This window comes from Ranitomeya imitator, chromosome 5 (genome assembly GCF_032444005.1).
Source record: "Ranitomeya imitator isolate aRanImi1 chromosome 5, aRanImi1.pri, whole genome shotgun sequence".
NCBI lineage: Eukaryota > Metazoa > Chordata > Amphibia > Anura > Dendrobatidae > Ranitomeya > Ranitomeya imitator.
In genome coordinates this window covers 650,999,649-651,026,788 of record NC_091286.1, presented here as the reverse complement: position 1 = coordinate 651,026,788, position 27,140 = coordinate 650,999,649, and the positions used below count along the sequence as shown (strand labels likewise).

The following is a 27,140-nucleotide window of genomic DNA, read 5'->3' as shown; positions in this document are numbered from 1 at the left end:
GATATACATGGGGACATACACCCGTGTACGCTAGGAAAGGTAACTTTGCGGTCAACACAAAACCCTACAAAAACCACGCAAAGGGGGCAAAAAGACCCTCCGTACCGAACTAACGGCACGGAGGTACACCCTCTGCGTCCCAGAGCTTCTAGCAAGCAGAAAAAAACAAATAGACAAGCTGGACAGAAAAAAACAGCAAACAAAATAGCAAAGCGGAACTTAGCTATGCAGAGCAGCAGGCCACAGGAACGATCCAGGAGGAAACAGGTCCAATACTAGAACATTGACTGGAGGCCAGGATCAAGGCACTAGGTGGAGTTAAATAGAGCAGCACCTAACGACTTCCCCACATCACCTGAGGAAGGAAACTCAGAAGCCGCAGTACCACTTTCCTCCACCAACGGAAGCTTACAGAGAGAATCAGCCGAAGTACCACTTGTGACCACAGGAGGGAGCTCTGCCACAGAATTCACAACAGGATCCTGTGTTATCTACTGTATATAGAGGTGTTATCAGTCATTGTACAGGAGGAGGAGGTGAGCTGTGACATTACATTGTGAAGGCTGGATATTGGGTTATTTACTGTATATAGAGGTGTTATCAGTCATTTCAATCCTGCCTAAGATGAGAAGGAGGTTACTCATAAAGTCACCTGTACAGAACACAAAGTATGAGTTTAGTATGGGGACCAGTAGCCAGTGTGAAGCTTATATGTGAGATTACATATATGATGACAAATTCCCATTAAGAGGAAAGTCACCACAGTACAGCAGTTATTTTCCTCCGCAGAATGCCTCTCTATGGAATATTCCATACGGCTGAAGAGGACACTGACGTCCATCAGCCCCACCGACACCCTGAAGGAGCGTGTACACCCTGGCTGGGTGAGTGGGCTCTATGGATACAGGCGATACGTCCGGGAGCTTTCCCCGTGCATTCAGCAAAGGGAAACCGCAAACCCTGTGTGAACACAGCCTCACTCCGTACAAGGGGGAGCAATGTGCCGGACTGACCACAAGGTACGTGAAGACCTATCATACTGGAAGAGCAGAAAGAAGAGATAAACACAACAAAGGAAGGTGAACATTTCACTTCTTAAAAAAAAAATATATAAATGAAGTCCAGAAATAGTCTGGCATAAATGTAGCCGGTTATTGTAGAAATGTGCCAGGAGTGTAACGAAAACGGCATAACCGTTGCCTTCATACACGGGATCCACTGGATTCTTCAGATAACATGTCTTTGTAAGTCTGGATACTTTTTGCAGAAAATTAAAAGAGTTAGACCTGAATGCATCACTCATCATCTGACAGTTCCCGGGGACTAAATCTCCCCCGACACAGCAGGAAGCTTTCCCTTCTGTGTTACGAAAAAAATAAAAGATCCTAAATGTTCTTTTTATTTTCTGACTGTAGATTTTCATCTTCTGTTCTCTATCCATGGTTATGTTGCCTCAGTGTCTGATATCTAGATATTTACAGGAGCCAAAAGAAAGAAGTCTAGAGACTTTATGGTGGAGTGTTGTGGGCGTGCTCTGTGGGCTGTGCAGAGGTCCTTCTGCAGGGAGTGGGAGGAGGCGAGCTGTGTCCTCATCTATTGTGAATGGTGGATCATCAGATAAATAAACATAGGGGTTGCTATTGTTATTCTGCATGTGATAATGAGTAAAGATGAATGTGTTGGGATAAGGTGTTATCTCAGCATGCTCAGGTGCTGAGTGTCTTCGGCGTGCTTGAATATGTTTGAGTCCCTGCGGCTGAATAGGAGCTGCGGTAACAGTGTCCAAATATCGCTATGGGGCCCCTGCCTTATTAATGGGGTGACCAAACAGAAAAATTAAAAACAAAAACGCCACTTACCATATCTCCGCCAGGACAGGAGGCGGCAGCCCGGACTGTAAGAAGAAGGCTCTTGCTTGCTCTCCTACGGGAGGAAGGTCACACCATTACTGTCATCTCAGAAAGCACCGGGTATTTCCCGCCGGGGCCGCTTGGGCTCGTCAGACGTTACCGCTTGGGTTTGGGAGCCAATTTAAAGAGCTGAAGAACTCTAGGGTTATAGAACCTGTAGATATGGGAGCTCTTACATCTGACACACAGACAATGGCGATGTACAAAGACCACTGCCAAGAATGCAAATCACAAGCTCGGAACCATCAGGGAATGCTGGGGGATTTCAGTTCTGAAGCTTGTAGAATGGTTAACGCAGCTTATGTCCGGTGAAAAGGAGTGATCACCTACCCAGGGGATGGGTCATACCTTACAGATGGGTGAGGGACCTTGCGCCGACCAACACAACGGCGCACTTTCATCACTGTCATCATGGAGCCATGCTTGTGATAACTTTCGGCGCTTAGAAATAAATTGTACCCCCAAGAATAAAATAACGACAGGTGACAATACTGACAGTGCGCAGGAACGAAACGCGGAACATCTGCTTGACAACACTCCACACTGCTGTGCTGCGCCGTACCTGGCTCTGCTGCGCTGTACCTGGCCCTGCTGCGCCGTGCCTGGCCCTGCTGCGCCGTGCCTGGCTCTGCTGCGCCGTACCTGGCTCTGCTGCGCCGTACCTGGCTCTGCTGCGCCGTACCTGGCTCTGCTGCGCCGTACCTGGCTCTGCCGTGTTTGTGCAACTTTTACCCATAGAGAAGCTCTGGCTGCATTGTAATAATTAACCCATTAACCTTCTAATGACCTCAACGGACCATAAAAATAAAAGCATCCTGAATTCTAAAGTTCAGGTTTGTCAATTAACTGTGAAGTCACCAGTATAAATCCAAAATCCGCATCGCAAGACTGCAGTGTAATTAATATTTAATGAGACTTATCCTTAGTGAATGCACGCCAGGGACGGAGCGCTATGGCTGGACTAGGGGACAGTAACTGTCCGAATTCAGCAAAGTCAAAGATATGTTAATGAAAATCTCTACCATTTAACACCATGTTGGAAATAGGTTAAAAATGGAGTGCTCAATATTTTATTAATATATCTTTATAAATATAGCAAGAAATGACCCATAGACGGCGAGGAACACTAAAGTTTTTTCCTTACCCACAGTCACCACTAGGGGGAGCTTTGGGAATACTATTGAGCTTAATGTACAGGAAGTATATAGCTCCCTCTAGTGGTGACCGTAGGAATAGAAATGATAAAAAAGCAGATTTTTTTTTTTAGTTTAAAAAGAAACCTAATTTGTGAGATTCACTGAAGTGAACATTTAAAACACAAGTAGTAGTAGTTGAAAAATTGTATTTAAAGTTACAGAAGCATTTTGTTTTTTGATCCACTTAGCCACAGAGCACAGAACCCAGTGCAAGTATTAACATACTTATTGATCGCAGTCCTTTACTATTCTCAGCACCCCTTCGGTATTCTTCTGCACCACATCATCACCGACCAATGTAACTTTTGCAATTCATTACTTTGAGAAGAATGACTTGTGGGACACACAGGAGGCGTTTTGTGACCCGGCTGTGACGTGCGGTGCAGAATAGGACCAGAACAGGAAAAATAGGAAAGAGAGAGAAAGAATAAAGGGGAAAAAAAGGATAGAGTGAGAAAGAAAGCACATTAGAAAGACACGGGACAGACAGACATGGGACTGACAGAGGTACACAGCTCAGGAGCTCAATGATAAAGCCGACAAGGCAGAATAGCTGCCGGCGTCAGCTCAGCGGCCGGTGAGATCATCTGCGGATTAGTCGGACACACTGCGTGACTGGACTTTTCTGGGACTTTGCCATCAGAGCCACATGCATGAGAGAGTGAACGGTGCAGGGTATTGGGAAGCTCTGAGCACTGCAGCAAGAAAGCATGATACAGCCCGAAAAATAAAGTGAGGAACACTTAAAAATGTAAGAGCTGCCCTATAGCCGGCCAGACGGCTGAAACCTGCCAGCGTGCGACCCCCCGCGCTCCTCCGATGCTGCAGAGACAGCGTAGTTTCTTCCAGCCATCTGTGAGTGCGCGCAATTCTGCTCACCGGCTCAGCATACTGCTGGTAGGAACTGTCGATCAGGAGGGTACTGTCCCCCGGCGGGGCAGAGAGCGAGGGAGGCGACGGGCTATTGAAGGGCTATGTTGAGACAACCCTTTTAAAAGATTACTTTTTTTCCCCAAAAGAGGTTGTTCAGTAGAAGAGTAGGGTGTTAATAGGACTGCTGTCCATCTTTAAATACCAGTTTGTGACTAACATGGCAAAGTGATGTGTAGGAACTGATAAAAAAAAATAATAATAATAATAATTTGGGCGGCGAGGCAGGAATAATTACACAGGACATGAAAATCTCAGGGGCTGCATATAATTAATCTGCTCTGCTATGCAAATATATAGGACCGGTCAGAAAGGGGAGTCTCACCAGTAATGAGTCCACCTGTCGGCTTCAGGCTGGCAAACTGCTGGTCGTGCTTAGCCCGCTCCTCCGTAGTGATCGCCCACATGGTTGGCCCTCCTGCAAAGCAAAAACAAGCAAGGTTATATAAAGTTCTGAGAAGAAAGTCGGCTTCTTGCAGTAACACATCCAGATCCACCGCACACAGGAAACTCCGACGTGCGACGCTAGCGCTTACCCCCCCATCACCACTTCCACAGCTCCGATAGAAGACGGCCCTCCGAGGTCTACAGGGGAAGTCACTCCTGCCGGCAGTTTATTTTTTGCAACTTCCTGCTGCCTCTAAATCTAGAAATTCCAAGGTCCTCAAATGTTTGTAAGACCTTCTCACTGCCCGGCTTGGGTCAGCTCAGGATTATTCTAAAAGAACACGGTGCAATGCTTCGTTCTTCCTGCGGAGGCACTGCAGGGAAAGTCCACAATTACTGCCAGGATTCTCCGTCGATCACTAATGATCACTGGATGATGATCTTGATAAGATACCATGATGTATCTGATAAATAGGTGCCATTATGTGACATGGGTGACGGACGCTCCTGATGTGGTGGCGTTATCCACATCCAACGGCTTAGGGGCTTTGTAATGTTAATCACACACCTAGTACTAATTACTGTGCCGCCCTGCTGCCCGCTGGTTGTTCCCTCCACCATGTAAGAAGGGTGCACGGTCTGGCAGACCTCCTCTGTCTGTTATCGGGCTTTGCCTTAATCACAGTACGGACTTAATGTGCACAGATCTAGCAGAGCTGAATGTGTCACCGGCTGTGTCTATTCTGCACTGTGCCAACACCTGGGAAAACACACATGATAATGCAAGGTGGCGTCTTCATGTGATGAGCTCAGCTCTGCTACATACTGAAGCTTCCCTGATATAATAGCTGCGGTCACCAGTACAGGGAAAGCTCACTTCAGGAGGAGATGATTCAGCATCTACAGAATTAGAGGGAACAGGACCGTGGATCCATGATGCGCCAGCCGCGGGCACCGGGAATCAGGGGCAGACCGAGCAGCTGTGCGGACAAGTCTGAAGAAGGTACCTGGAAGCTACTCACCGCCCCACACCGCCAGACACACAGGCCTCTCACCAAACACTAACATAGAGCTGCCAGCAACCTGCCTCAGGGTAGTCATCCCGAGACACAGAGACCCTGCACAGGACCCCAATACTGCAGAGGGCGACAGCAAAACACACAGCTGCAACCGTGCAGGTACTGTCCGACTCATGCCTGGTCATATAATGTATATACACAGTGACGGCACCAGCAGAATAGTGAGTGCAGCTCTGGAGTATAATACAGGATGTAACTCAGGATCAGTAATGTATGTACACAGTGACTGCACCAGCAGAATAGTGAGTGCAGCTCTGGAGTATAATACAGGATGTAACTCAGGATCAGTAATGTAATGTGTGTACACAGTGACTGCACCAGCAGAATAGTGAGTGCAGCTCTGGGGTATAATACAGGATGTAACTCAGCATCAGTAATGTATGTACACAGTGACTGCACCAGCAGAATAGTGAGTGCAGCTCTGGAGTATAATACAGGATGTAACTCAGGATCAGTAATGTAATGTATGTAAACAGTGACTGCACCAGCAGAATAGTGAGTGCAGCTCTGGAGTATAATACAGGATGTAACTCAGGATCAGTAATGTAATGTATGTACACAGTGACTGCACCAGCAGAATAGTGAGTGCAGCTCTGGAGTATAATACAGAATGTAACTCAGGATCAGTAATGTAATGTATGTACACAGTGACTGCACCAGCAGAATAGGGAGTGTATCTCTGGGGTATAATACAGGATGTAACTCAGGATCAGTAATGTAATGTATGTACACAGTGACTGCACCAGCAGAATAGTGAGTGCAGCTCTGGAGTATAATACAGAATGTAACTCAGGATCAGTAATGTAATGTATGTACACAGTGACTGCACCAGCAGAATAGGGAGTGTATCTCTGGAGTATAATACAGGATGTAACTCAGGATCAGTAATGTAATGTATGTACACAGTGACTGCACCAGCAGAATAGTGAGTGCAGCTCTGGGGTATAATATAGAATGTAACTCAGGATCAGTACAGGATCTGTAATGTGTATTACCCAATAACCAGTAGTTTAATAGATAGTGATCTGTTCCTGTGAAATATGGAAATTAGATAGTGAGCACAACTTGCTCCTTGCTTCACTCTAATGGGTTTTGACGTGACATGCGGGTCACCTGCCATTGTATTTCCCACTTGCTTTCTACTCCCCTGATGGGGGAAGAAGGTGTAGGAGATACAACACATGATTACCCGCCTTTACTTGGGGACTGTGCTTGTCAGGGCAGAAGCAGCACAGGGGCATGTCAGGGGCTATCCGGAGAATACCCCCTCCATACACTTACTCTTTATTCTCCTGCTTGTCCCTGTGATCTGCTGAGAACAAGTTCAACTGAAAGTGGTGAGACCAAACTATTTGTTCCCGAGCACTGGTAACTTCAGCAGAAGCACTGTATCACTGTGTGTTCTTTGTTTGTTATCACTCGATTTATCCAGTTTTCATTATTATATTGAAAGTTATGTTTTAGTCAATGTTATCTCTCCTTACTAATTCGAAAATATAGAAGGATCAGTATACAGTACTGGCTGAGCGGCCTTCCTACAGATCGGGCACCGCCCCATATCACAGTGTGCCGTACATCCGGAGCGAAGAGAATATAATCGCCAGGGAGTAACACTGCTGAAAGTCACAGATATAATGACTCCGCGCTGCGCAGAACGGTCACAAAACACAGCCACCCAGAGCGCAGAATGCTGCCTGCACCACTACTGGCCTCCACCATGCCAAACACTGGGTCTGTCTCTAGTACAAATGCGGCGCCCCAGGGTCCTGGTCATCGCAGTGGTATGGCTTTCCTCTCGGGGAGAGTGATGCTACGTTTGGAGGCAAAGAAGGATAACTGCATCCAGGTATCACAAACATATCAGTTTACACTCCTGGCCACATATATATACATATATATATAACTGGTAGTCTGTAGGGAAAGTTAGTGAGTTCCAGACAGTAGTCTGAGGTGGACAGAGGGTCCAAAAGAGCTGTGAATGCCCTCAGAGCTGCAGCTCCCAGAAAGAGACATTGAAAGGCAGAATTGTATTGCAGTGAGCATGAAGGAAGTCGTAGTAAAGGAGAGGATACCAGAGGGGGACCAGCCCTACACAGGCTGCCTCCTTCTGAGGCGCAGAAGCCCGGTAGCTGGAACACCGAGGGAGTAAGGACCTTTATGTTTTGCTCCAGAGACCGGCAGGACAGCTAATTGCAAGCTACCTGTTCGCCCTAGACCCAGGAGGCATGGTGGCAACCCGTGGAGGTCGGGACGTGATAGAGTCCATATAAACAGCCTCAAGCCACCAGTCATATGGGTTTGTCCTATCCTATATGGGGGACAGAAAGACGCCACATCTGTGAGGACCTTATGTGAAGCCATAAGCAGTAAAGGACTACACCACTGCAGCGCAAGGGAAGGCTATTGATTTCCACCTGGACAAGGGGACTCTGGACTTGCCTCCAAACCGGCCGGACTCTGCCTGCCCTGTGATCTGGTGCCCTGGACTGTGGATGCTGAAGTCTTCAGTAAAAGGTAAAGAGACTGCAACCTTGTGTCCTCGTTCTTCTCTGCACCTCTCACCATACACCATCTACACACTGGGAAGCCCTGGGGACATACTTCACCAGTGGGAAGGTATACCATCTAGCTGCCATAACATCACCCCAGTAGAGCCCTTAAAGCAGCGTCGGTCACCCTGACCGAATACCACAAGTGGCGTCACAAAAACAAAGTTTATCCCTTTAAAGACCTTTCCCTTTTACACGGACGTCCCAGGGCCACGGACCGGGTCAGCCACCGTGTCATCCCCCTGAGAGCCGAAGGACCCGGTACAGAGTACCCCACGGCCCCATGGAGGCGATCCACAAACACATACTGCAAAGCCGGATAATAAGCCACCGGGTGCATCCAGCCAGATTACAGGAGTTAGCTGTAAAGCTGCTGCTGAATAGACTATCACAGAGAAATAATCCAAATGCAGAAAAAAGCCTAATTTATGTCAAGATTATATTACTAATCCTGAGTTACATCCTGTATTATACCCCAGAGCTGCACTCACTATTCTGCTGGTGCAGTCACTGTGTACATACATTACATTACTGATCCTGAGTTACATCCTGTATTATACCCCAGAGCTGCACTCACTATTCTGCTGGTGCAGTCACTGTGTACATACATTACATTACTGATCCTGAGTTACATCCTGTATTATACCCCAGAGCTGCACTCACTATTCTGCTGGTGTAGTCACTGTGTACATACATTACTGATCCTGAGTTACATCCTGTAGATCTTTTATTATAAAAATGAAAAACATAACAATAATAATAGCAGAAAACATAACAAAAATATTAGCCAGAAAATAATCAGTATACTGAACACTGGTCCAGCCGCTCATTCTCTCCTCTCACACATATTATACAGTATATACAGAATAACTACTTTGACCTTCTGGTCCGGTCACCAAACAAAATAATAATAACAAATAAAATAAACAATGGCAAACAAAAACTATATACATGAACTTTTTTTTTTTTTTTTTTTTTAGTTTTAAATAAAATAACTACAAATTACACAAATATATACAATATTAAGCTATCCTTCATTCCCAACCCCCCGCACTGACCTGAGAGCTGGTCCTGCGTCTCATGCCTCAGTCCAGGTCCAACGTCCATAGGCCAGATCAGGCAGTGACAGTTTTCCCCCAAACAACCCAGTGTCCTATAGTCCCACAAGATAATCCCACCTCCCCCCTTTTCCCACCACCCAACCTAAGGCCATGTTCACACAGTGCGTTTTTTACCGCGGAACCGCGGCGGTTTTGCCGCTGCGGTTCCGCAGCTGTTTTCCATGCAGGGTACAGTACACTGTACCCTATGGAAAACAGGACACACTGTGCACATGGTCCGGAAATTGTAAAAAAAAAGCCGCGCTGAATAGCTCCCGGAAAAAAGAAGGAGCATGTCAATTCTTCTTCCTGAACCGCAGCGGTTCTGCACCCATAGACCTCCATTGTGAGGTCAAAATCGCAGTAAAACACGCAGATCAAAAATATATCTGCGGGTTTTACTGCGATTTGATGTGCAGAACCGCTGCAGCAGGAAGTGCGGGGGAGCGGGCGGAAGTGCGTGGGCGGAGTGTGGCTGCCCCCCCGTGCTCCGATCCCGCCCCCCCGTGCTCCGATGCCCCCCCCCCGTGCTCCGATGCCCCCCCCGTGCCCTAATCTCCCCCACTTATACTTACCCGGCGTCCCGGTGTCCGTCCGGCCGTCTTCTCCCTGGGCGCCGCCATCTTGCAAAATGGCGGGTGCATGCGCAGTGCGCCCGCCGAATCTGCCGGCCGGCAGATTCGCTCCAAAGTGCATTTTGATCACTGAGATATAACCTATCTCAGTGATCAAAATAAAAAAATAGTAAATGACACCCCCCCCACTTTGTCACCCCCATTGGTAGGGACAATAAAAAAATTAAGAATTTTTTTTTTTTTTTTTTCACTAAGGTTAGAATATGGGTAGGGGTAGGGTTAGGGGTAGGGTTAGGGGTAGGGTTAGGGGTAGGGTTAGGGTTAGGGGTAGGGGTAGGGTATTTTCAGCCATTTTAGCCCTAAAAAGCTTCCTAGGAAACACAGTCTCTGCATAGAAAACTGCATAAAAAAAGGATAAAAAAACGCATCAAAAAACGCATCAAAAAAGGACAAAAAAAGGACCAAAAAAAGGACCTGCGTTTTCTGCCAAGAGCTGCAGTTTTTTAAAAAAACTGTCCTGAAAAAAAAAGGATGGAAATCCTGAACGTGTGAACATACCCTAACACCTACACCCAATTCTATATCCCTATATACAATATATACATTATATACAGCAGCACACACCACAATAATTACAAATCACGAAGCCCAAGTTCGGCGCCTGCAGCCCTACATCACTGTATAATGATCAAACAAAACAAAAATCTACAGTGTCAGCATCAGCCCACCACCAGGAAAGGAGATGACCAGACTAGGGCACACTAAAAGAAAAGCCCCTCCAGAGGAGAGCGGCCCTCCGTGCGCCCAGTCTCCCATACTCCAGAGAGCGCACCTTCACCAGGTCACCGAGTATGGTCCTAAACACATCTTCCACTGGGAGGATTTTTCGTTGCGTCGATACTAAGCACCGTGCGTTCCACGTGTGATACCTAACCACTGCGCTAACTAGAAATAAGGTGCAGCGGTCCCGACCACCAAGGTCTCCGAATGCTCCATAGGCCCATTCCGCATAGGAGAGACCGGCCAGCCGAGACCAGCCAATGAAGGCGCCCACCCTGTTGTACACCTCTGTGTTGAAAGGACAATGAAGCAGGAAGTGGTCCATGCTTTCCAGCAAGGTACCACAATGCTCCCGAGGACAATTCCTGTCCTCAGAGCTCCTACACTTCAGATTGTCCCTCACACACAGTTTCCCATGGAAGCAGCGCCAAGCCAAGTCCCAAAACTTCGAGGGGATCCTGATAGAATTCAAAAGATGCAGACCCACCCCAAGATCCCGACTTGGGCAGTCCCTGAGCGCCAGAGGCCTCTGGAAATGGGTCAACAGAACCCTATTGTCAAGGAGTTTCCTTGGCAGAGTCCTGATCTCCCACATTCCCAGACCCCACCGACGAATTACCTTCAGAACCAAGGTAGCGTAAGCCGGAAGATGTCCATGCGGTGTGCGAAGATCCTTCACTTGCCCTCCTGTCTCCCATTCCTGGAAGAAAGGCTGAAACCATCCCCTACAGGAGAATACCCACGGAGGAGCCCTCTCTTTCCAGAGGTTTGCGATATTGATCTTAATGAAGGTATCCACAAGGAATACCACAGGGTTGACCATACCCAACCCTCCTAGTCTCCTCGTACGGTAAGTAACCTCCCTCTTGACCAGGTTCAGTCTATTCCCCCATAACAGTTGGAAGAACAAACTGTAGACCCGAGTCCAGAGAGATTTCGGCAAGATGCATACATTGCCCAGATAAATCAGTAAAGGGAGCAGGTAAGTTTTGATCAGGTTTACCCTTTCCCTTAGGGTCAAAGACCAACCCTTCCATTGGTTCACCTTCTGAGTGGCGATCTCTAGCCTGCTGTCCCAATTTTGTTTGGGGTAATCCCCCTGGCCAAATTCGATGCCAAGGACTTTTGCAGAGACTTTGGGTCCTGGAAGGGTGTCCGGGAGATCAAAACCAGGATCTCCTCCTCCCAGCCAGAGACTCACACTTATCCCGGTTGATCTTGGACCCGGATGCCTCCGAGTAGCGATCTACCTCTGACATCAGCCACCCTGCCTCCTCATGAGAGGAAACAAACACAGTGACATCATCAGCATACGCCACCACCCTCAGAGTGGCTTCCGGTGCTGCCTGGTCCATCCCAATCCCGGCCAACGGTCCACGCTCCACCCTCCTAAGAAGAGGGTCAATCGCAAACACGTACAGCAGCGGGCTCAAGGGACAACCCTGGCGAACACCGGACCCAACATCAAAAGTGCTGCCAATCCAACCATTCACAAGCGGGAAACTCTCTGCCCCACTGTACAAGGTCTTAAGCCAATCAACAAACCCCCCCGGCAGGCCATATCTCAGAAGGACGGACCAGAGGTACTCATGATTAACCCGATCAAACGCTTTTGCCTGGTCCAGTGACAGCATGTACCCCTTCCAGTGACCAGCCCTACCCTGCTCCACTGCCTCTCGGACACAGAGCACAGCACTAAATGTGCTGCGGCCTGGAACAGAGCAATGCTGGACCCCCGAAAGGAGTCGGGGTGCAAATTTCACCAGCCGATTAAACAGCACCTTTGCCAGAACCTTCCTGTCTGCATTGAGAAGCGCTATGGGACGCCAGTTCTCAATGCAAGATGGGTCCTTACCCTTTGACAAGATGATCAGAGCAGACCTCCTCATTGACTTCGGCAGAGTGCCCGAGGAAAGACACTCATTGAATACCTCAGTCAAGAGGGGAACCAAAACGTCCTTAAAGGTCTTATAGAATTCAGATGTTAAGCCATCTGGACCAGGCGATTTTTTGGGGGCAAGCCCTTCAATCGCCAACTGAACTTCCTCTTCCCTGATCATTTCTGTCAAAACGTCAAGAGAGGGGTCTACCCCTGGTTCGGGGACAGCTTCAGCCAGGAAAGCCGACATCTCATCCCAATCAAGATCACTCTTCCCCAAGAGGTGCGAGTAGAAGGATCTGACAACCTCCAGGATCCCTGATCTGGATCGCCTCAGGGACCCCGTAGTGTCGACCAGTCCTGTAACCACTTTACTATTCACTGACATCTTGCAGTTTCTGTAAGGGTCGGGTGAGCGGTACTTCCCGTAATCCCTCTCAAAAACCAAAGATGCGTGTCTATCGTACTGACACCTCATAAGCAAAGATTTCACTCTGGAGATCTCCTCGCGGCTACCTCCAGTTGAGACAAGATGCTCGAGTTTCCTCCTCAGACCCTGATACAGACGGTACCTGCTCAGACTTCTGAGGCTCGAGAGCTGGCGGAAGAATCTCGCCACCCTTTCCTTAAACATCTCCCACCACTCTGACTTACTACTACAAAGATCCAGTAATGGTACCTGGCCCTGAAGAAATTCTTCAAAGGACTGTCTTATCTCCGCTTCTTCCAAGAGAGACGAATTGAGCCTCCAAAAGCCTCTTCCCATCCGGAGGGTCTCTGTAACATTCAGAGAAAACAAAATTAAACAGTGGTCGGAGAACTCCACCTCAACAACAGACACTGCTGAAGAGACAGCTTCCTCCTTAAATAAAACCTATCTATTCTAGACCTACAGTTACCTCTATGATAGGTGAACCCCTCGTGGCCTGGGGTGTGCCGAATGTGGACATCCACCAGGCGAGCCTCACTAGCTATACTATTAAGGACGACGCTATCATAAGTCAGCTTGTCTCTGGAACCTCCTCTATCTCAGGGCCTCGTGACAGCATTGAAGTCCCCTCCAAAGACAACCTGCCGACTTGTAAAAAGGTAGGGCTTGATCCTCATAAAGAGACACTTCCGGTCCCACTTAGATTGGGGACCATAAATGTTGATGAGCCGGAGCTCTTGTCCCTTCATGAGGACATCTAAGATCAGGCACCTCCCCATTTCTAACTCAATAACCCGTCGGCATTCCACCGGTGCGGTAAAAAGGACCGCCACTCCGCTATGCGGCTCGGCCGCAAGAGACCAATAGGAGGGCCCGAGTCTCCACTCCCTCTTAGCTTTAAACACATCTGCCATGTTTGGCAGCCTGGTCTCTTGCAAAAAGAAAATGTCAGCTTCAACCCGGCTGAGAAAATCAAAGGCCGCAAATCTAGCTGTATTTGACTTTATGCTGGCGACATTAATGGACGCCAGCGTCAACGGAGTGGGTACCACCATCACTGGTGATTGAGTTAGATGGCTTTCTTTTTCCCACTCCCCTTATCCTCTGCCTCAGAGGAGGAATCCTTCCCCCTCTTTAATGACAATGATGTATCCATTCCCACGTGTTTTTTATTTTTTTCGTCCTCGTCTCCGGACTCTGGGCCAGTCCCTCCCTCCAAGGATCTTACATTCCCAGAAGGAGGAGACTTGGCGTCCCCTGTGAGCCCCGCCGAAGCCAGAACCTCACCCTCAGCTTCCTCCTCAGAGGAAGAGATGTTATCAAGGGCTTGGAACCGGTTAGAAAGACCAACCAGAGGGGAGTCGGTTTTTCCTTCCTTAGGTACCTTGGTCAGAGCGGGAGAAGATTTTTTATCTCCCTTCTTTCTCTTCTTTTTGGTGCCGAGCTTACGCTTGTCCTCTAGCCACTGCCTATTATCCTCATCCATACTTTCATAATGGGAGGACTCTGAGGCAGTGGCACTTTCCTCCCTGTGGATCCTCCTGACCTCCTCATCCAACTCATCATCCCTTGGGGCCTCAGCAGCAAGACTGGCGTCCAGGACAGGGGCCGCCCCAGTAACACGAGGCTCGCCCAGCTCCCTATCCTGTCTGCGCTTGTCTAGACGCCTTAGCTGTGCAGGCGTCTTTTTATTGCTTTTCTTCCTTGGCCCCTCAGCTCCCTCACCCCTGCTAGTCCCTTCCCCAGCAGAATCAGCCTCACGGTTTTCTCCCACCGGGGTCACGACTGCGTTAGCGAAGGAGCGAGGACAACGGCTGAATGGGTGACCTAACTCACCACACAGGTGACACCTAATCTCCACACAAGATGCAGCAAGATGGCCGATATCCCCACACAATGCACACTTCTGCACAGTGCAGTTTGCGCTGAAGTGTGTGGGGTCGCCGCACTTGTGACAGAGCTTCGGTCGCCCCTGGTAGAAGAACAGGATACGATCCCTACCCAGGAAGGCAGATGATGGTATGTGGGCAACCGTACCACCTGAACGCTTAAGTTTTACCACAAACGTCCAGGCCCCTGACCAGATACCAAACTCGTCACGGTTTTTCTTTGGCATTTCTACCACCTCTCCATATCGGCCAAGCCACGTCATAATGTCATAACAAGAAAGTGACTCGTTACAAGTCATCACGGTCACTTTCTTGACTTGGTTTTGGCGAGACACCACCTGAACGGCAAAGTCTCGCCAGCCGGGCTCATTTTTTGTCAACTCATAGTTCGACCAGAAGAGCTCAAGCCCCTCCGGCCGAACAAAGCTGACATCAAAATTAGGTGTGGAATAGGGATGTATCAAGGCATAGATGTCAATCGCACTGAAGCGCATCCTCAGCAGGAGCTCCACAACTTTAGACCTTGGAGGACATGCATCACTGCCCCTCCACTGAAGACGGACCACATTCCTACGCACACTACCCGGCCCGTCTGTTGGGAGGGACCACACTGTATCCCCCCCTCTTTGCTCTCGGAAGGCCCCGAGGCCATGCCTCTCTATCCAGAAGGATAGATCAACCTCTCGACCCTCTACTATTAGTGATCTCTCTCCCCTCTTTAGAGCCTCCAGGAGACGCCGTTGCAACATGCCGTCCCCAGAGCCCGGAGACGAGGAGGATGCCCTATTTCCCCCGGAGGTGACAGCGGCATAACTCCTGACAGGCGCTGCCACCACCGGGGGGGGGGCAACCGGACCAGTGACCACATCCACACCAACAGCATCACCATTACCAACCTCCATAACCCCCTCACCCTCTACCAAACCAGCAACCACACCACTAGACAGAGTTTTCTGCATCCATGCCCACCACCACATTCACTCCTGCTGGACCAGTGACAACAGGGGGTGACACTTTGGCCTCCGCATCATCAGGCACAAGGGGCTGAGTTTCCTCCACAGAACTGGAGGTGACCTCCGCATCATCAGTTGATATTTTCCGCTGCTTCATGGTTGCTACCAGGCGTCGTTGATCTTTAGCTGCTGTGGGGCACCGCTGATCCTTAGCATCAGGATCTTGTTGACCAGCGGCACCAACACAAAATAGGACTTTGGGAAGACCGGAACTCCCAGCCCCGGTAACCCCCTCACACTGCCGCCGCCCCTCAACTAAGTGATCAGCGGCAACAGTATTCAGGGGCACCGAGGCTACCGGAGCTGCCCCCGACACCGGGCCGCTCCCCCCTCCCACTGAGGAGCGGACCACAGTATCGTGGCCTGATCGTATGCCCGCCGCCGGGCCGCCATCACTGTCCAGCCTTTCGGCTGATGCACCTGCTGCTACGTCCCCGCTACTACAAGCAGAGACGGAGCTCTGCGCCTCATTACCGTGCTCTGTAATCTCCCCGCGCCTTTGCACCGGATCCACAGCAGAACCCGGGCTGGGCTGGGCAACGGGGCTTATACAGCGAGCTGACCCTGCAGCCGACTCAGGGGGTACAGGGAGGGGGGCATATACATAGCTTACCGCTTCCTGCAGCTTTGGCTTGGTGGTTTTCTTTGCCTTTTTCTTCTGGCCCCCAGGTGCCTCCTCTGGTAAATCATCACCAAGATCAAAGTTCTGAAGGCACACTGGGGACTCCAGCAGCTTGATCTCTGCCATTAGCGCCCCTCCCTGGCCGATGTCACTGTCCTCCCCAGAGCCAGCAGAACCGCGACGAGATGTCATTGTCGCCTGTCCAGCAGGGAGCTCGCTGCACGTGGCCTCTGAGTGACTAAGAGGGCTGCCAGGTGGAGCTTTCTGCTGGTCATCCTCATCATCATCATCATCCACCTGGCTCTCAGGCTGCAGCCCCATCTGCCTTTGCTCTCTGTTATCAGCCATTTCTCTGAATCGGTCTTCATTTATAAGCTTTTCTTTAAATGGTCCACTTTTTTCTCGAATAAATGCTTTTCTTACCTCCAGGTCATTAATTTCAAGCTTCAGAATCTTTACCTCCGCCTGGAATTGCGTCTTCCTGGGTCTGGAGGCGCCTGCAGCTTTAGCGCTTGTGCAGCGCAGCTCCTCCTGGAGCCTTCTCAAGATCTTGCTAGCATCTTCATACTCACGGAGGTGGCTCATGACCCGGGAGGCATAGGTGGACACAGACTCCCGGGGTCTCTGCAGCGCCCAACCCTCCTCAGTGAGGTCGGCCTCACCTCCGTGAGCACTCAGCTTTCCTCCGGAAGGGCCGCCATCTTGCACGCTAGCAGGCTTCTCCTCCATGGAAGCCTTGCGGCTTCTCTGGGTCTCTGCAGACCTGGGGGGAGTAGGAGCCACATTGCTGCGACTCCTGGTGGAGCGTCTCACCCCCGAATCCTCTGATGTGCAGGCTGGTTGCTGGTTCCTTCTGCCCCCCGCCAGCCTGGTCCGGGAAGCAGAAGCCTGGGACTTGGCTCCTTCACTCATCCCAGGAAACCCACTCCCTCCCTGGGTAAGAGAGAGAGCAGGTCCCCGGGTGGAGAGATGGTGGTTCTCTGGAGCTCAGGAGCACACTGCAGGTTCAGCAGCGACCACGCCCACAATCAGCACAATGAGCAGCAGCTGAGCAGAGCTGCACCCACTATCCTGCTGGTGCAGTCACTGTGTACATACATTACATTACTGATCCTGAGTTACATCCTATGGGGTCTGCAGGTGTCATCACTGCATCTCTGCACTTATTGTCTCACCACTTCTCCTGCGGCGTCAGGGTCAGCTCTGCATTTGGACCCAGCGGTGCCCTCTTTTTGATCCATCGCCCAGCTACATTGCTCAGTTACAGGTATTGTTTTACACGGGGTCGGGGCCATTGCGGAGTCTATTTAGTCTGACATAGTATTGTCTAGTTTGTTTTATGTTTGCGCAAGCATACTAGTCCTGTTATTGGGGCTTATACTGATTCAGGGGTTTGCATGGCTCCAGTGTGGGACTCTCTGCAGTAGGATTTTAGACATTACCCTTTTCTTTCCTCGCAGTTTTTTTCCTCTATGCGCGGTCTCTAGCTTTTTCCTACATTTTATTTATATCCGGGGTGGCGTCTTCCCGGTTTTTAGTCCAGCTGCTTAGGAATTTATTTAGGCATTATAGCGCTGGTGTGATTACTATCTTTAGGTCTATAATTGTTATCGTAGGTACACTTCACCTGTGAGAGACAATATAAAAATAAAACAGAAAATCACATTGTATGATTTTTACAATATTTATTATGTTGCTAATAAGTATGTGATCACCGACCAACCCGCAATAATTCTGGCTCTCACAGAACTGTAAGTTTTTCTTTAAGAAGCCCTCCTACTCCTAAACTTGGGCTGAAAGGTGGCAGATGAGGTTTAACAATGATAAATGTAAGGTTATACACACGGGAAGAAGGAATCAATGTCACCATTACACACTGAACGGGAAACCACTGGGTAAATCTGACAGGGAGAAGGACTTGGGGATCCTAGTTAATGATAAACTTACCTGGAGCAGCCAGTGCCAGGCAGCAGCTGCCAAGGCAAACAGGATCATGGGGTGCATTAAGAGAGGTCTGGATACACATGATGGGAGCATTATACTGCCTCTGTACAAATCCCTAGTTAGACCGCACATGGAGTACTGTGTCCAGTTTTGGGCACCGGTGCTCAGGAAGGATATAATGGAACTAGAGAGAGTACAAAGGAGGGCAACAAAATTAATAAAGGGGATGGGAGAACTACAATACCCAGATAGATTAGCGAAATTAGGATTATTTAGTCTAGAAAAAAGACTACTGAGGGGCGATCTAATAACCATGTATAAGTATATAAGGGGACAATAGAAATATCTCGCTGAGGATCTGTTTATACCAAGGAAGGTGACGGGCACAAGGGGGCATTCTTTGCGTCTGGAGGAGAGAAGGTTTTTCCACCAACATAGAAGAGGATTCTTTACTGTTAGGGCAGTGAGAATCTGGAATTGCTTGCCTGAGGAGGTGGTGATGGCGAACTCAGTTGAGGGGTTCAAGAGAGGCCTGGATGTCTTCCTGGAGCAGAACAATATTGTATCATACAATTATTAGGTTCTGTAGAAGGACGTAGATCTGGGGATTTATTATGATGGCATATAGGCTGAACTGGATGGACAAATGTCTTTTTTCGGCCTTACTATGTTACTCTGCTGTCATTACTTTTATTAATTTGCGGCTGTCTGAACTCGTTACCTGTATAAAAGACACCTGTCTACCCACTCAATCACACTCCAACCTCTCCACCATGGGCAAAATCAAAGAGCTGTGTAAGGACACCAGGGACAAAATAGTTTACCTGCAGAATGCTGGGATGGGCTACAGGACAATAGGTAAGCAGCTTGGTGAGAAGGCAACAACTGTCGGCACAATTATTAGAAAATGGAAGAAACACAAGAGGTCTGTCAATCTTCCTCGGTCTGGGGCTCCACACAAGATCTCGCCTCGTGGGGTAAAGATGATTCTGAGAAAGGTCAGGAATCAGCCCAGAACTACATGGGAGGACCTGGTCAATGACCTGAAGAGAGCTGGGACCACAGTCTCAAACATTACCGTTAGTAACACTAAACTGTCATGGATTGAAATCCTGCAGGGCATGCAAGGTCCCTCTGCTCACGCCAGCACATTTTCAGGCATGTTTGAAGATCGCTAATGACAATCTGCATGATCCAGCGGAGGCATGGGAGAAGGTCATGGGGCCAGATTAGACCAACATAAAACTTTTTGGTATCAACTCCACTTGCCTTGTTTGGAAGAGGAAAAAGAAGGATGAGTACAACCCCAAGAACACCATGCCAACCGTGAAGCATGATGGAGGAAACATCATACTTTTGGGGGTGCTTTTCGGCTAAGGGAACAGGATGACTACACGGCATTGAAGGGAGGAAGAATGGGGTCATGTATGGTGAGATTTTGGCCAACAACCTCCTTCCCTCAGTAAGCACATTGAAGATGGGTCATTGCTGGGTCTTCCAGCATGACAATGACTCGAACCACACAGGCAGGGCAACTAAGGAGTGTCCCGGTAAGAAGCATTTCAGGGCCCATTAGAGGTCTAGCCAGTCTGCAGACCTGAACCCAAAAAAAAAAAAAAAAATCTTTGGAGGGAGCTGGAACCCAATGTTGTCCAGTAACAGCCCAGAAACCTGAGAGTTCTGGAGAAGATCTGTATGGAGGAGTGGGCCAAAATCCCTGCTGCAGTGTGTGCAAACCTGGTCAATAACTGCAGGAAATGTCTGACCTCTGTAATTGCAAACAAAGGTTTCTGTTCCAAATATTAAGTTCTGGTTTTCTGTTTTATCACGTAGTATGCTGCCCAGCCACGTAGTATGCTGCCCAGCCACGTAGTATGCTGCCCAGCCACGTAGTATGCTGCCCAGCCACGTAGTATGCTGCCCAGCCACGTAGTATGCTGCCCAGCCACGTAGTATGCTGCCCAGCCACCTAGTATATAGCCCAGCCACCTAGTATATAGCAGAGCCACGTAGTATATAGCAGAGCCACGTAGTATATAGCAGAGCCACGTAGTATATAGCAGAGCCACGTAGTATATAGCAGAGCCACGTAGTATATAGCAGAGCCACGTAGTATATAGCAGAGCCACGTAGTATATAGCAGAGCCACGTAGTATATAGCAGAGCCACGTAGTATATAGCAGAGCCACGTAGTATATAGCAGAGCCACGTAGTATATAGCAGAGCCACGTAGTATATAGCAGAGCCACGTAGTATATAGCAGAGCCACGTAGTATATAGCAGAGCCACGTAGTATATAGCAGAGCCACGTAGTATATAGCAGAGCCACGTAGTATATAGCAGAGCCACGTAGTATATAGCAGAGCCACGTAGTATATAGCAGAGCCACTTAGTATATAGCAGAGCCACGTAATATATAGCAGAGCCACGTAGTATATAGCAGAGCCACGTAGTATATAGCAGAGCCACGTAGTATATAGCAGAGCCACGTAGTATATAGCAGAGCCACGTAGTATATAGCAGAGCCACGTAGTATATAGCAGAGCCACGTAGTATATAGCAGAGCCACGTAGTATATAGCAGAGCCACGTAGTATATAGCAGAGCCACGTAGTATATAGCAGAGCCACGTAGTATATAGCAGAGCCACGTAGTATATAGCAGAGCCACGTAGTATATAGCAGAGCCACGTAGTATATAGCAGAGCCACGTAGTATATAGCAGAGCCACGTACTATATTGCCCAGCCACGTAGTATATAGCACAGCGACGTAGTATATTGCACAGAGCCATGTAGTATACAGCACAGACACGTAGTATATTGGCCAGTCACATAGTATATTGCCCAGTCACGTATGTAACAGGTTAAAAAAGACTTAAAATAAAAAATAAAAATATACTCACCCCTCCGAAGGCCAATTGAAGTCCTGGTCCTGTGTGCGGTGCACGCGGCAGCGTCCGGTCCCAGGGTTGGTAGGAGCGCAGGACCTGTGAAGACGTCGCGGTCACATGACCGTGACGTCATAGCAGGTCCTTCTCGCATAGCATCCTTGGCACCGGAACCTGCCGCTTGGACTGCCAAAGACAGGACGTGACGTCGGAGGGTGAGAATAACGTTTTTTTTAAATTATTTTTAACATTAGATGTTTTTACTATTGACGCTGCATAGGCATCATCAATAGTAAAAACTTGGTCACACAGGGTTAATAGTGGCGGTAACGGAGTGAGTTACCCACGGTATAACGCAGTCCGTTACCGCTGGCATTAACCCTTTGTGAGCGGTGACTGTAGGGGAGTATGGAGCGGGCGCTGCAGGGGAGTAGGGAGGGACTAATCGGACTGTGGCCGTCGCTGATTGGTCGCGGCAGCCATGACAGGCAGCTGACGAGACCAATCAGCGACTGGATTTCCATGACAGACAGAGGACGCGACCAATGAATATCCGTGAGACAGACAGACAGACGGAAGTGACCCTTAGACAATTATATAGTAGATATATACACACACATATATACACACACACACACACACGTACATACATCAGGTTTTGCAGGAAGCTGAAGCACAAGTCCGACTCTGCTACATCTCAGCATCATAGCAGATAAAGATGAATGTGCATTAGAAACAGAACGAGAATAAAAAACAAACATCCAGCAGCAGACACTAATCCTATATATTGCAGTCTATCTACTCAGTCCCAGCAGTATGTGGAGACGTACTCACCATTCAGGGCCGTGGGAAAGTGAGGCATGGTGTTCCGCAGCATGTCTTGTTAACTCCAGGCCATCTGCAAACAACACACAAACACGGTCCTTGTTAATAATGATGCTGAGCGTGGGCCCCGCTGTGCGCACACTACGCTGCCTCTTAATGACTGACGGGAAGACAATGGTGGGGGCCGACGGTGGTCCATGAATGGGGGCTAGGAGAGGTCACTGTATATGAGAAGGTAGACAGGGCACCCACTACTGTACCCTGTGTGTCTGGAGATGAATCAGTGACAGCGGATGGTAGTAAATATTTGCTGGCACAGACTTCATTCCGGACTGCTGCACACTGACTGCTAATGTATACGGTTAATTTCCTAAAGACATTATGGGGGGGGGGGGGGGAGAATGCAGCAAAAACAGGGGGGGGGGGAGGAAATCCCAAAACATTGCGGATGTCAGGTAAGAGCAAACTACATCCCAAGTAGTGACGAGAAAAAATGGTATTTTTTCATTATTATTTTGCGGTTTTGGAAAAGGAGTAACAGGTCTATGGAAAAAAATATATTTTTGGATATATCATGAACCCATTACAATCAATGAGCTTTTTATTTTTTGTTTTTCAGGTCCGAGTGTACCTTTAAAAAGTGACCTATGTCCAACTTTGAGCCGCGAGGCGGACCTATCTCCACAATGCTGATCGACGGCCTTGTAGGAAAAATACAAAACAAAAAAAAAAACAGAGAGCGCATGGACCTCATCTGTTTGCTGAAGATATGGGTCAGAGACTCGACTTTTTTTTTCTTCACAAGAGAAAAATGGATGCAACAGGGACTGTAATTGTAAATGACACGGACCTAATACGGATCTAGCTCACTGACAAGGGGAAAAGAAAAAATAAACACAGGTATCGCAGAAGTGATGGACTAAGAGAACAGAGGCATGAAATCGGAAGAGATAGGAGTAAAAAGGGGCACCAAGAATTACATTTTTCAATGGATAAAATGGATAGGTTTCTGTTTGCATCCGTTTTTGGCCTTTTTTGTGCGTGTCCTGGTACCATAACAAAAAGGATCCCTAAACATGGAAACAGGAGTCTAGGAAACAACTTCTTTTTAGGGTTTTTTTTTTACTTAAATGCATGTATTTTTGGCTAAATAAAATGTTTAGCCTAAAACAGATAAAAATTAAAAAAAAAAAAAAAAAAAAATTGCCCTACAAAGAATTTCAATCCGAGACTTGCATTAAATTACCCTTTGGGTTTAAATTTTGGACACTTTAATTTTATTTCCATGTGAATTTCTGCCTGAAAAAGGGACTAAAATAATAATCCATCAGTGAGCTGACTCTGAAGGGACAGATTGTAACCCCTTTATTTTTTTTCTGTTTTTTTCTGTGCTCGCTCACACAGACATCATCACAGTTCTGCTAAACTTTCATGTGAATGTAAATCATCTTACAGGAATAAATAGAGCGAAAAACTCTCTGATGGGTTCTCCGTTACCTCATTCTGCAGCTTGCCATGAACTGTGCGGCAGAAACAGTAATAAAGGCAAACATTTTTAATGAACCCTGACTGCATAGTTTGTGCCCAAATTTTCCAAAAGAAGTTATGTTTAGTAGGAAACGGAATATTTTTCTGTTATTCAAACATTTATTATTTATCCAATGTAAATAGATTTACTTTTTTTTTTATACATTTAGAGGCTTTTTTTTGTTTTAAAGCTGGTGAAAGAGGCTTATCGCCTAAAACAATCATTATTTTCACATTCTCTACGTTTACAATCGCTGTGGTCAGAAGTCTCGGGTCATCTGCAGCTAAGGACAGTCAATGGCAACATCAATAGGGGTTGAGTTCTCCGCGATTATCGGCTTATTGTCAGACGTAACATTTAGGCAACGTCCAAACAGAGGGGGCTTTTTGGAACGGGGCTGCTCTGAAAAATTACTAGAAAAAACTCGGTCTCCCCTTATCCATTCATATTGTAGAATCACTTTGCTGTTTATGTGTTAGATTTTATGCACACCTCTCTGCCACTATACGTTTTGATAAATGTCTGGTTGCCTAAAAAAAAAAAAAAAATATGTGCATGTCACTCCACATAGAAAACGCTCCAAATTGGGCACTGACCAATCAAAAAAAAAAAATAAATGAAAAAAAAAAAATACACACACTTCAGGAAATAAAAAGTCTTTAAGGCTCTGTGCACAAGCAGACTTTTTTTTTTTTTTTTTTTTTTTTTTAAAGAGTTTTTGGAGCAGAAACTGGAGGGCAGGCTGAGCAAACCCACCTCTAAATCTAAAGATTACTCAAAAACTTTCTGCTACGTAAACACTTAAAAAAAACAAAAAAAATCAAAACACACACGTGCATATAGCGAAACGTGCCTATGACATTTCTATAAATCTACAGCCATCAATACTGCGACTGCCCACAGGTGCCCAATAGCAGAGCACAGATCCTTGATATTTTGCAGCAGCAGAACACAGAACGAAAACCAAACACAAACGTCCATATGTTTTGCAATAAACCAATCACAAATACAAATTTAGATATCTGACAAACCATATGTCTTCCCTCACTCCACCCTGGCTACAGCTTTATCTACTGACTCAGATACATTGTGTCTACATGAAGACTGAAGAAGAAACAAAGTAAATGTACAGAAAACAAACATAGAACACTGCAGAACATCTACTGTTAATACAAGTGTGCAAACAGAGCTCTAAAGGCCCCTTCACATTAAGCGACGCTGCAGCGATACCGACAACGATCCGGATCGCTGCAGCGTCGCTGTTTGGTCGCTGGAGAGCTGTCACACAGACAGCTCTCCAGCGACCAACGATGCCGGTAACCAGGGTAAACATCGGGTAACTAAGCGCAGGGCCGCGCTTAGTAACCCGATGTTTACCCTGGTTACCATCCTAAAAGTAAAAAAAACAAACACTACATACTTACCTACCGCTGTCTGTCTTCAGCGCTCTGCTTCTCTGCACTCCTCCTGTACTGGCTGTGAGCACAGCGGCCGGAAAGCAGAGCGGTGACGTCACCGCTCTGCTTTCCGGCTGACCGACGCTCACAGCCAGTACAGGAGGAGTGCAGAGCACAGCGCTGGAGGACAGACAGCGGTAGGTAAGTATGTACTGTTTGTTTTTTTTACTTTTAGGATGGTAACCAGGGTAAACATCGGGTTACTAAGCGTGGCCCTGCGCTTAGTTACCCGATGTTTACCCTGGTTACCAGTGAAGACATCGCTGGATCGGTGTCACACACGCCGATCCAGCGATGTCAGCAGGAGTCCAGCGACAAAATAAAGTTCTGGACTTTCCTCAGCGACCAACGATCTCCCAGCAGGGGCCTGATCATTGGTCGCTGTCACACATAACGATTTCTTTAACGATATCGTTGCAACGTCACCAAAAGCAACGATATCGTTATGTCTGAAGGTACCTTAAGAAATATGTAGTATATGATAGTATACCTACTGAAATACTGCCCCTCTACACGAATAGAACTACTATAATACTGCTCCTATGTACAAGAATATACAGTCATGGCCAAAAGTATTGACACCCCTGCAATTCTGTCAGATAATACTCCGTTTCTTCCTGAAAATGATTGCAATCACAAATTCTTTGGTATTATTATCTTCATTTAATTTGTCTTAAATGAAAAAAAACACAAAAAAAAATGAAGCAAAAAGCAAAACATTGATCATTTCACACAAAACTCCAAAAATGGGCCAGACAAAAGTATTGGCCCCCTCAGCCTAATACTTGGTTGCACAACCTTTAGCCAAAATAACTGCGACCAACCACTTCCGGTAACCATCAATGAGTTTCTTACAATGCTCTGCTGGGATTTTAGACCATTCTTCTTTGGCAAACTGCTCCAGGTCCCTGATATTTGAAGGGTGCCTTCTCCAAACTGCCATTTTTAGATCTCTCCACAGGTGTTCTATGGGATTCAGGTCTGAACTCATTGCTGGCCACCCTAGAAGTCTCCAGTGCTTTCTCTCAAACCATTTTCTAGTGCTTTTTGAATTGTGTTTTGGGTCATTGTCCTGCTGGAAGACCCATGACCTCTGAGGGAGACCCAGCTTTCTCACACTGGGCCCTACATTATGCTGCAAAATTTGTTGGTAGTCTTCAGACTTCATAATGCCATGCACACGGTCAAGCAGTCCAGTGCCAGAGGCAGCGAAGCAACCCCAAAACATCAGGGAACCTCCGCCATGTTTGACTGTAGGGACCGTGTTCTTTTCTTTGAATGCCTCTATTTTTATCCTGTAAACTGCAGTACAGACCAAAAGTTTGGACACACCTCATTTAAAGATTTTTCTATATTTTCAGGACTATGAAAATTGTACATTTACACTGAAGGCATCAAAACTATGAATTAACACATGTGGAATTATATACTTAACAAAAAAGTGTGAAACAACTGAAATTATGTCTTATATTCTAGGTTCTTCAAAGTAGCCACCTTTTGCTTTGATGACTGCTTTGCACACTTTTGGCCATACAGTCTCTTTTCATTCAGACGCCGATGGATAGTACGGGTTGACATTGTTGTACCCTCGGACTGCAGGGCAGCTTGAACTTGTTTGGATGTTAGTCGAGGTTCTTTATCCAACATCCGCACAATCTTGCGTTGAAATCTCTTGTCAATTATTCTTTTCCGTCCACATCTAGAGAGGTTAGCCACAGTGCCATGGGCTTTAAACTTCTTGATGACACTGCACACGGTAGACACAGGAACATTCTGGTCTTTGGAGATGGACTTGTAGCCTTGAGATTGCTCATGCTTCCTCACAATTTGGTTTCTCAAGTCCTCAGACAGTTCTCTGGTCTTCTTTCTTTTCTCCATGCTCAATGTGGTGCACACAAGGACACAGGACAGCGGTTGAGTGAACTTTAATCCATGTCAACTGGCTGCAAGTGTGATTTAGTTATTGCCAACACCTGTTAGGTGCCACAGGTAAGTTACAGGTGCTGTTAATTACACAAATTAGAGAAGCATCACATAAATTTTCAAAGGGTGCCAATACCTTTGTCCACCCCCTTTTTTATGTTTGGTGTGAAATTATATCCAATTTGGCTTTAGGACAATTCTTGTGTTTTTTTTTTCATTTAAGACAAATTAAATGAA

The 27,140-nt window shown here is 47.4% G+C and overlaps 1 protein-coding gene across 5 annotated transcripts in view; it reads right to left on the bottom strand.

The window, feature by feature from the left end:
* Positions 1 to 27,140, bottom strand: part of ITSN2 (intersectin 2) — a 159,164-nt gene that overhangs the window by 115,909 nt on the left and 16,115 nt on the right. For 4 of the 5 annotated variants that reach the window (XM_069728165.1, XM_069728162.1, XM_069728161.1 and 1 more), the window contains exons 2-4: positions 22,005 to 22,068; positions 4,362 to 4,454; positions 1,860 to 1,923 (exon numbers count right to left, since the gene is read on the bottom strand). In XM_069728165.1, coding sequence (XP_069584266.1) covers positions 1,860 to 1,923; positions 4,362 to 4,454; positions 22,005 to 22,047 — 200 coding nt within the window. In that variant the 5' untranslated portion in view covers positions 22,048 to 22,068. Of the gene's footprint in view, positions 1 to 1,859; positions 1,924 to 4,361; positions 4,455 to 13,064; positions 13,193 to 22,004; positions 22,069 to 27,140 lie in introns of those variants that run through there. The other variant, XM_069728164.1, reaches the window with a different exon arrangement.